Source organism: Ostrea edulis, chromosome 1 (genome assembly GCF_947568905.1).
Source record: "Ostrea edulis chromosome 1, xbOstEdul1.1, whole genome shotgun sequence".
Taxonomy (NCBI): domain Eukaryota; kingdom Metazoa; phylum Mollusca; class Bivalvia; order Ostreida; family Ostreidae; genus Ostrea; species Ostrea edulis.
In genome coordinates this window covers 5891555-5903355 of record NC_079164.1, presented here as the reverse complement: position 1 = coordinate 5903355, position 11801 = coordinate 5891555, and the positions used below count along the sequence as shown (strand labels likewise).

At 34.8% G+C, this 11801-nt stretch overlaps 1 protein-coding gene across 1 annotated transcript in view; it reads right to left on the bottom strand.

The window, feature by feature from the left end:
• Positions 1–11801, bottom strand: part of LOC125664350 (leucine-rich repeat and coiled-coil domain-containing protein 1-like) — a 123441-nt gene that overhangs the window by 60090 nt on the left and 51550 nt on the right. The window contains exon 11 of the mRNA XM_056152159.1: positions 2910–3009. Within this exon, the coding sequence (XP_056008134.1) occupies positions 2910–3009 (100 nt within the window). The remainder of the gene's footprint in view (positions 1–2909; positions 3010–11801) is intronic.

The following is an 11801-nucleotide window of genomic DNA, read 5'->3' as shown; positions in this document are numbered from 1 at the left end:
AAGAAATAATCAGGCACAGAGAGCTCTCCAGGGGGCATCTGTCAAATCACAGGTCATCCGGGGGTCAAGGCAGGTCGTCAACAGGTGCACTTCTGATTAAATCTCATGTTCACATTTTTCTGTCAGTGAATTTTTTACGACTTCCTGTGATATAAATGTACGGTGTTATTATCCCCAGTTTGACTGTCGGGATTAACATGTGTTAGCACTAACTAAATGTCTGTATCACTCTACCAAAGTGTATGCCATTCTGCAAGATTTATATACATTTCATCTACTAATCTTCCATATGTTTAATTTTCAGCATTGAATAAAATAATCATCTCTGAAGAGTTTGTTTGTGTTTTGTTTTCAGTTTAACTTTCCTCTTGTTTACTTGATTTGAAGATAAATGTTCAGCTTTCTTTGTAAGTTTAGTTCTCTTTGTAAGTTAAGTCAGCTTTCTTTGTAAGTTTAGTTCTCTTTGTAAGTTAAGTCAGCTTTCTTTGTAAGTTTAGTTCTCTTTGTAAGTTAAGTCAGCTTTCTTTGTAAGTTTAGTTCTCTTTGTAAGTTAAGTCAGCTTTCTTTGTAAGTTTAGTTCTCTTTGTAAGTTAAGTCAGCTTTCTTTGTAAGTTTAGTTCTCTTTGTAAGTTAAGTCAGCTTTCTTTGTAAGTTTAGTTCTCTTTGTAAGTTAAGTCAGCTTTCTTTGTAAGTTTAGTTCTCTTTGTAAGTTAAGTCAGCTTTCTTTGTAAGTTTAGTTCTCTTTGTAAGTTAAGTCAGCTTTCTGAGTAAGTTTAGTTCTCTTTGTAAGTTAAGTCAGCTTTCTTTGTAAGTTTAGTTCTCTTTGTAAGTTAAGTCAGCTTTCTGAGTAAATTTCTCTGTAAGTTTAGTTATATCTGTAATTGTGTCTGTCTCTGAGATTAGTTCTGTAAGAATAGTATCTATAAGTATGTCTTCTCTATGATTAGCTCTGTAAGAATAATATTCTCTATAAGTTTAGCTTTCCCAATACAGTTTTCCCTTTTCTGTTAAAAATTGATGTTCAGTCTTGTACAGTGTGTACAGGGTTCTGTCTTACTCTGTACAGTGTGTCCAGGGTTCAGTCTTACTTTGTACAGTGTGTACAGGGTTCAGTCTTACTTTGTACAGTGTGTACATGGTTCTATCTTACTTTGTACAGGGTTCAGTCTTACTTTGTATAGTGTGCACAGGGTTCAGTCTTACTTTGTACAGTGTGTTCAGGGTTCAGTCTTACTTTGTACAGTGTGTACAGGGTTCTATCTTACTTTGTACAGTGTGTACAGGGTTCTATCTTACTTTGTACAGTGTGTACAGGGTTCAGTCTTACTTTGTACAGGGTTCTATCTTCCTTAGTACAGTGTGTACAGGGTTCTGTCTTTGTACAGTGTGTACAGGGTTCTGTCTTTGTACAGTGTGAAAGGGTTCTATCTCACTTTGTACAGTGTGTACAGGGTTCTGTCTTTGTACAGTGTGTAAGGGTTCTATCTTACTTTGTACAGTATGTACAGGGTTCTGTTTTTGTACAGTGTGTACAGGGTTCTATCTTACTCTGTACAGTGTGTACAGGATTCTGTCTTACTTTGTACAGTGTGTACAGGCTTAAGTCTTTGTACAGTGTGTACAGGGTTCAGTCTTACTTTGTACAGTGTCTACAGGGTTCAGTCTTACTTTGTACAGGGTTCTATCTTGCTTTGTAGTGTCTACAGGGATCTGTCTTACTTTGTACAGTGTGCACAGGGTTCAGTCTTTTCTTGTACAGTGTGTACAGGGTTCAGTCTTACTTTGTACAGTGTGTACAGGGTTCAGTCTTACTTTGTACAGTGTGTACAGGGTTCAGTCTTTTTTTTGTACAGTGTGCACAGGTTTCTGTCTTACTTTGTACAGTGTGTACAGGGTTCAGTCTTTGTACAGTGTGTACAGGGTTCAGTCTTACTTTGTACAGTGTGCACAGGTTTCAGTCTTACTTTGTACAGTGTGTTCAGGGTTCAGTCTTACTTTGTATAGTCTGTACAGGGTTCAGTCTTACTTTGTACAGTGTGTACAGGGTTCAGTCTTACTTTGTACAATATGCACAGGGTTCAGTCTTACTTTGTACAGTGTGCACAGGGTTCAGTCTTACTTTGTACAGTGTGCACAGGGTTCAGTCTTACTTTGTACAGTGTGCACAGGGTTCAGTTTTACTTTGTACAGTGTGCACAGGGTTCAGTCTTACTTTGCACAGGGGTCTGTCTTACTTTGTACAGTGTGTACAGGGTTCTATCTTACTTTGTACAGTGTGTTCAGTCTTACTTTGTACATTGTGTACAGGGTTCAGTCTTACTTTGTACAGTGTGCACAGGGTTCAGTCTTACTTTGTATAGTGTGTACAGGGTTCAGTCTTACTTTGTACAGTCTGTACAGGGTTCAGTCTTACTTTGTACAGTGTGCACAGGGTTCAGTCTTACTTTGTATAGTGTGTACAGGGTTCAGTCTTACTTTGTACAGTGTGTACAGGGTTCTGTTTTACTATGTACACTTTACTATTTCCTGTACATCTGATACAATGTCCGGTAACTTACTCATATTTTGCCAGACTTTATTTCCATGGACTTATTTATCAGTGGGACATCATTGTTATGAGTTTTCAATGCTATGTACATACAATTATCCATGAAAGCCATCACAAAATTTCCTCCTTTTCCTTGGCAACCGTCAACTGCCGGTTTAGTTCAATATTCCCAAGCAAAAGGACTAGTTCTACCTATAGACTAATGTTGACAATACTTAGAGACTACAATAGATACCTGGTAATAGACGTGTTCATATGATTTGTTGTATGTGGTTCAGTGTTTACCTTCTCCCTGTAAAGTCTGTGTGTGGTTCAGTTTTAACCTTTCCCCTGTAATGTATGTGTGTGGTTCAGTTTTTACCTTTTCCCTGTAAAGTCTGTATGTGGTTCAGTAATTTCTTGCTCGCTTGCTCTGCTTTCCATCTTCTTTCTCTCTCTGATTCCAATTCTTTCATAAATTGCTACAAAACAATGAAATGTTCATTCAAATAATACCCACTATCGTCATACACCAGAAAATCACTTCACTGCATGTATTGATCATCTGACAACATGGACTTTCATGCTTTATCATTGTAATAATATGTGACGCGTCATGAGACTTTGGGTCCAAATGAGGTAATTGCATAATAGAGAAATAACGTCACAAACATCGCACGATGCTCAATACTACTCGGAGCACTTTATTTTTTTGTAAACTTTTACGCCATTTTGAAAGTGAAAAAAATATAAGTTCTGGCATTTTAAAATGGCGTTTTTGATAGAAATAAAAATAAGAGAGAATAAAATTAACGATCGATTAATTACTTTTTAAAAGTATGAATGAATCTTTGTGTATACATTAATTAATAAATTTTGAAATCTTCCTCATTTGGACCCAAATTCTCATGTCTGGTCACATATATATGTTAAATATAAAAACACACACAAATTTTTATAGCAATATATTGAGATTTTATAGAAATTTAAAGAACGAAATCATTTTATCAAAATATTCATCTCTGTTATGAATACAAATATGGATTCCATCTCCCAGCAGGCAAGATGACAGATTCTGTGACCTTCACTTCTATGTATCCTATTCAAGGTCAAACCACCACAAAGTATTGCTTTGTACCCATTTAAGCTATATTTGTTGTCTCTCAATAAACGCTAATGTCAGTCTCTTCTTTTTTGCTTGTTCTCTAGTATTTAATTGATAGAATCTGAAACAGGAGAACATTACATAAGACATTAAAGCGATTCTTTAGGCTATAGCAGGAAATCGCCATCGATCATGCCATGATACTGATTTCATTCAATCTGTTAGAGGAAAAAATATTGTACAAACTCCACATATACTCTTACACCTAATGAATCATATTGTACATACTCCTCAAAATTTTAAATGTGAACAATTTAACAACTTAAATGTGCTATAAATAGAAATTTTGTCCGACGATGATATCTCAGAACTTATGAATGTGCTTAGTCATTGAAAATGTGATCTTTTATACATGCAATCAATATGGATTAGATCATTTTTATAAATACAGGTCACAGCCTCAATAAAACACTAGGCTGACTAAAATTGTGTTTAGGTATGACTGGATATGCATGTGAATTCTTCCACTTTCCTTATTTTCAAAATATTGCTGTGATAGTGTTAGATACATGGCCAGCTTCCTCCTAGTTCTGGCTAGTCAACATCGTAAAGTCCAAATCAAAGTAAGCATCAGACTCGACCTTCACCATAATTTCTACTTTTTCATTTTTCTTACAATGTTGCAGATATAATTCATCAAAATTTCCATTGAAATTGGATATTTTATTTCATATTTTAGCAATCAATATAAGCTAGTCTAAAACTCAGGTCCCCTTTTGCAATCTTGATCACCCAGACTCTTTGCCAGCAGAGATGTACTTGTTGTGGCAAAGAGTTTGGAAGATATAGACTATCATCTCTGTGAATACTTGATAACTCTGGGAAGATCCAATAGCTAGTTTTATAAAGGTTTTGTATCTACTGTATCTTTTATGTATGTATATTGTGTATATATGTATACAGGAATAAAAAGCTAATCAAATCAAACCATCCGTTTCCACGATCTGTCTAGAAAACATACTTATTTAGGGGGAGTCTTTTTTAAAAAAACGTTTAAATGATCAACAGGATATATGAATTTAAAAGAAAATGTGTGAAACAATCATCATTGGCAAAGAATTAAGAAATCAACAAATAGATTTACTGAGATAACTTATGGATGTTTCTGGTCTACTCCTCCTACATGCCACACAAGTCTCCATTCACAAACAAAACACGTACTGCTCTCATTATAATGCATATAATGTTGTTATTGATAGAATCTGCAGAGTGAAGGGACTGTGCTTAATAGTGTTGGTGCTCAGATTTTATTCAATACTCTGTGGGGATCTGGGTTAGAGTACAGGTCCTCAGTACCCCTTGCTTGTTGTAAGAGGCGACTAAATGGGGTGATAAAAATCCCCCCTGCTCAAAGGCCGTAAGCGCCGAGCAATGACCTAAATTTTGCAGCCCTTCACTGCCATGGCATGGTTACGTCTACATGAGTGAAAAATTTCTTGAGAGGGAAATGACATACAATCAATACCATTCATTCCTACAAATATTTTTTGATTTTGTATTTTCCTATACTTCTTTCATGCTTAATTGTCTTTTCTCCATCATCTTTCAATATGTTCAGTTCTCAATGTTAAGCTGACCAATGATGGCCATCTTTAATGAGTGTATATTTTACTTGTCAATCAATGTACAAACTCAGATTTTTTTGTGCAGGTTCATCTCTTTAATGTACATGAATGCTATTTTAACAGGTTTCTGTATGGGAGTGTTCATTTTGACATGAAAGTGTTGATTGTGTTAAAAAAAAAAAACACTGAACTTTTTTTGTAATCATTTAATAGATATTTTTACAAAGCTGTTTTTCTCCTCTTACTAGTATGTCGTATTGGAAGCCTGTGTTATTGAGTTACAATGGTAAAGCTATCCTTCATTACAGTAATGTGTTATAATGTGTATCAGTACCAGTGTCTTATTTCAGGGCTTTATCTAATAAGCCTAATTTTGAATGGAAAAGAAATTTTCGGTGGTATTTCTACTGAAACACAACGTAATACTGAGAAAATGATAAATGTATACAAAATGAAGTTTAGGTTGTAGTGTATTACAAATGTGTTAAATATTGACACATGTGACCTAGTTCCTGAGAATCTGGAAAAAATATTCTTTTCTTAGAATAGAGTTTAGAGGAGTTTACTAGAAAGGTGATGCATGCAGTAATCTTGTTTACTCATTTTGTATACTTTCTAAAAATAGAACTCTCTACAATAGACTACAATAAAGATGCTGCAGCAATGATTCTGCAGATACATTACTGGGGACTGGACTTATAATGGCCAGTTTTGACAGGCTTATGTTGTGTGTGAATTCAGCTCATGCAGCGATAAATGAACAGACACGTCTGCTTAAAAAACTTTGATCACAGCTATAGCTGTAAGATGATATTTTTTATTGATATATTTTACTTAAATAATGTAAACCAACTTTTATTCGCATGTGAGAAATTTTTGTGAGGTTCATGAAAACCTTAATTGTCATCCCAAATATGTCTCACCTCCCCAAAAAACCCTATGCAGTCCTTTAATGTTTTCTGCTTATTTCTAAGATTATCTCAGTTGTGGAAATTTGTTCAAGATTATCTCAGTCGTAGAAATTTGTTTAAGATTATCTCGGTTGTGGAAATTTGTCGCCTTAATGAACCAGTTTAGTGCTGATAAATTGCAACATAAAATTTCTTGAATTAAAGTTGGTTTACTGTAAATTAATTGTTAAATCTATGAATTGTGCTATTGATTTTTGCTGGAGTTGGAATATTCTGACCATCACAAGGTTCAATCAAAGTACGAATGTTGGCAACATTTTCATAGCTAGGTTTCTTTCTATAAATTCATCATTTCTAAAACAGCCACTTGCAAGAGTATTCAATGTTGATGAGTACTACTTCAAGAAATGCACATACTGCAGACCTGTTAAGGATGTGTAGATCGATTTGTAGGTTTTGAGATTGAAACTGCCATTTAATCATATTAAAAATGTGAGTCTGCACATTGCAGAATGTTAAACACACTGTAGGGAGAACTGTACCCATCATCATTTTATCTAAAAGACAATATAAATGTCACAATCATTTATGATTGTTAAATGTCACCAGCTTATGTAGGGATCTGAGTTAGAATAGGTCTTCAGTATCCCTTGCTTGTCATTAAGAGGCGACTAAATGGGGCGGTCCTTCTGATGAGACCGCAAAAACCAAGTCCCCGTGTCACAGCAGGTGTGGCACAATAAATTTAAGATCCCTCCCTGCTCAAAGGTCATAAGTGCCATTCATATAGGCCTAAATTTTGTAGCCCTTCACCGGCAATGGTGACATCTCGATATGAGTGAAAACTTTAAACAATATACAACCAACCACCAGCTTATGTCAGACCTTTCAGTACTTTGATTATTTTCATTGTCATGATAATGACCAATACTAATTCAGTTTCTTAAGCTTCCTTTTTGCAGAAACACACATTTATTTTGGGAATTGTACATTAATTGTTACAAAAAGACTATCTATGTATGCATGACTGTACAAAATTATTTGCAAACTTATTAGAAAAATACTTTGGGAGAAAGTGACACAATACCCCTAATCTTTTAATTTGTGAGTGGGAGAAAGAAATAAAAATTGCAGTCAATACACCTTTGGTAGAAAGTGGAACTTTCAGACTTATTCATCCAATATTGGCATCAATATATGGAGAAAAAGAAATATGATTCTTTTAACAGAAGACGATGAAGGCTAAATCGTTTTCTTTATAAGGGATGCTATAAACATTGAATACCAGAACTATAAATGTTGCCGGCCGTGTAATTTGAAGACGTGCATGACCAAGTTCTATGATGTGTTAATGCCTATACCTGCGATTGTGTCGAGATTTGTCATTGTCTGTGATTATGACATTGTGATTTCATGACAATGCGACATAAAGCAAATCAGGTTGGGGCTAATTGAAGAAACAACAATTAATTCAAAAATTGGTGATCTAGAATAACTTCAGTGGGAAGTAAGGCATTTATTAATGAAAGATTTGAATTCAGTTAGAATTGATAGACTTTGAAACCATTCTATTTGTCTGATCAGTGGAAAACACATCTTAATTTCATCAAAGGACAAAGTTCCCTAATAGCATAATTAGCCCTATAATTTCAATGACAACTATTAATTTGGACAAGCATTCTGAAAGTATTGCATTATAGCAATTAATACATGTTCTCTACAAGTCCCAAGTCTGGCTGTTTGTGTAATATTCTGCGTGAATATAATCTGAAGTTTTAACAGGTTATGCGTAATAAATTGAAAATAAAACAAGATGTGTTTGTGAAACACAAATGCCCCTGATAATGGCCAATTCCGAAGATGGCCAAGGTCACAAGGACAAATATCTTGGTACCATTAGAAATATCTTGTCATATTAAATGCTCATGTGCAATAAGAAAGCTCTAATATTTACCATTTAGAAGTTATGACCAATGTCATTTTTTTTTTTTAAAAAGGAGGTTAAATGCCAAGGTGAAAAGGTTTAGCACCAACGGAAAGGTCTTGTCACAAGGAATGCTCATGTGAAATATCAAAGCTCTAGCACTTACTGTTCAAAAGTTATTAGCAAGGTTCAAGTTTTCAAAAAGTAGGTCAAACTCCAAAGTCAAAGGGTCAAAACTGTTGGTATCCATGGAAGGTCTTATCACAAGGAATACTCATGTGAAATATCAAAACTCTAGCACTTACTGTTCAAATGTTATTAGCAATGTTAAAGTTTCAGACAGAATGACATGCAGACAGGACAAAAACAATATGCCCCCCCCCCCCCCCCCCCCCAATCTTCAATCTCGGGGGCATAAAAATATGTAAGAAAATAAAATGTTATATCAATTTAAATCTACGCATACTGTTGCAGGTACCATATCCTGGCTAAGTCTTGAAATTTCAATTGTATCACTTTTCGCATTTTCTTTAATTTTGATATTCAATACGTACATGTCAACAATCATCTGCATGCATGCAAACAAAGATGTCTTATATCGTCACATCAAACAACTCTTCATTTGTATCCTCAGCCTCGAGTTATTTTAGGAACAACCTCACCCCCAGTATCCTGAATGATCAAGCACATAAAGATCGACATTTTCGTTCCTACCTAGTTTCTTCAATATTCCCTGTTTTCTACCTGTGTTCCTCTTGTGTTTTTAAAGAAAAATTTATAATCTGGTATTTTGGGATGAGGAGGTAGATATTAAGGTTAACAATGAAAAGTCCAACCTCAAGGTCAAACGTCTATAGGTACTAAATGAAAGGTCTTGTCATGAGGAAACTATATGTGAAATATCAAAGACCTAATTATTTATCTTGGATAAAAAAAATATCGACAAGTTTAAAGTTTTTGAAAAACCTGAAACCAAAACGAAGGCCTGAGGAAGGAATATGTGAAATATCTAGGTTCAAAAGATATAACAAAATTAAAAGTTTTTCCCTTAAAGTGCTCGACGAAGCTGATGTAATGCAGACTCCGGGGTCATGACAACTGTTCTCCAGGTATTTGTCCTGGCAAGCTAAAAATAACTAATTTAGTGATGTCATATTCCAAAATAGAAACCAGTATCATGGGCAAGCTTTCAATCTTAACATGGAAATTACGTCAATGAAGAAAGTTTTAATATCATGGCCAGAAATGGTCATTTTTGGATCATCATTCTTTTCAAATGAAGAAAACGGCTATTAAACACAATTTTCAGTATCTCGATGCTGCACAAATTAACACAGTAAACAAAGGAATTGTTTGTACTCCAATTAATCAGATACAGACACGATAGATATAAACATTAACACTGTGTAACACACGCAACCGACCATAAACACAAACAGCAAAAACATGGCTTCATTCTAAGTAAACAACAATTCTGTAGATTTCAATACCTGCAGAAAGTTATTTATGGCTGCCAACATGGACATAAATGAAATGAAAAATAAAAATATAAATGTGTTTCTGTAATTCCTAGGATTAAATTAATGAACAAAAGCATTCTATATTGCGAGATATACCCTCCAGTCAAAAATGATTTAGCTCAAGAATATAAAAATAAAAAATATTTTGAAATAGGACCCGAGTTTCTAAACAGACTATAATCTCGGGCCTCCGGACAGCGACACTCACTTCATGAGGCTCTATAGCAGACAATTTATATACTGCCATGGAATTACTGATAAACTGCTGGAGTTAAGTGAACATGCGTGTATCTAGTAGATGTACATCTCTCAAACTGCAAGCTTCCAATCAAATTTGCATTTTCTTCCCATTTCTTAATGCAGTTTTTTGTTTTCTGGGAGGCATGAAAATCATTATCACTCAACAAAATCTCAATTAAAGTACGATTAATTAATGACAACATTATGGAGGTTGAGAAAAAAGGCGGAAGTAAAATATGGACCAGTGGCAGTTAGCTTGCTTGTAGTCAGCGGCAGGCGACAACAAAACTCCCTAATCTGCTGACGTTAATTATAGTTCGGAACAGGAAGTCATTTAATCCCAACACAGAGCATTATTTTTAAATAATGATGCACATAGGTCTGTTACATGGCCAGCCCTGATCTGAGAGTTTTACAAACGCCTGACAAAATCCACAGACACACATTACTTGTTCTGGTTCAGTATTCTGACTAATCTTTTATAATTGTAAACCAGTTCTGAAGTTCCTAACTAAAGTAAATGTCCCAAGCACTAATATAAGTTCATGACGATAATAAAACCACATGCTGTCGATGATTCATAATTTATAATATCAGTTCACGATGATAATATATTCACATTCTGTCGATGGTTTATAATTTTTCAGAGAACCAGGTATACCTCGTGAATGACTATAAACTAAAAAAAAATAATTGTAGTATGCAGAAAGAGTGATAAGTTAATTCATACGAAAAATGACTTGGAGAACTGTGGCCGATGCTGAACAAAAGAAATAAGGTACATGGTGCTCTCTCTGTGATTGACAGGAGCTCAAAATTTGACAACCCGTGATTGGCCATGTCACAAGGGGCCCCCTCAGATGATACCGTACATCACTCTGTATGAAAGTTATTGATCGGGAATTAGCCCAAACTGTAAACCTTGTTACAGAACATCACACTAAATTGATAAAAGAAAACGGGCTGACGGGACCACCAGATAAACCATTTTATATTTCTTGATTTGGAAATGTTCACTTAGTGCCAAGAAATTTTAACACTAACCAAAAAACAGCTGCATTCCCCTAAAAAGGATACAAATTTTGAAGTAATGTTCATTGCTTTTTCTGATGATAAAGAAGTGGTACCTGACCTGTTCATTTCTTTTCTTTTTTTTTGATAATGCACACACAGATGCTTGAAGGAGTTTATAATTTCAAAGCTTCAAATAGATTGCTATATATATAGTTTTCCAAAATTTATTTTTTGCCCCGTATCTTTTCCATACATTATTCCATGCCTGTTTGATTAAATTAATTTCTGAATATCAGGATTTAATGTAAGAAGTGTAACAAGTAGATTCAGTGAAGATATGTTTCCAACTCAAAAGATATATATTTAATTATAGGATTTTTTTTTAAAGAGGTAAAACATTTTACACATATATTCTTGTTGATAAGTTTGATTTCTAAATAACAAAGTCTGGATTATCACTAGCCTGGGATAAATTAATGACTGGGATATCACTAGCCTAGTATAAATCACGAAGTCTGGGATATTACTAGCCTGGTATAAATCACAAAGTCTGGGATATTACTAGCCTGGGATAAATCACAAAGACTGGGATATCACTAGCCTGGGATAAATCAATGACTGGGATATCACTAGCTTGGGATAAATCACAAATTCTGGGATATCACTAGCCTGGGATAAATCACAATGTCTGGGATATCACTAGCCTGGGATAAATCACAATGTCTGGGATATCACTAGCCTGGAATAAGTCAATGACTGGGATATCACTAGCCTGGAATAAATCAATGACTGGGATATCACTAGCCTGGGATAAATCAATGTCTGGGATATCACTACCTGGAATAAATCAATGACTGGGATAGCACTAGCCTGGAATAAATCAATGTCTGGGATATCACTACCTGGGATAAATCAATGTCTGGGATATCACTAGC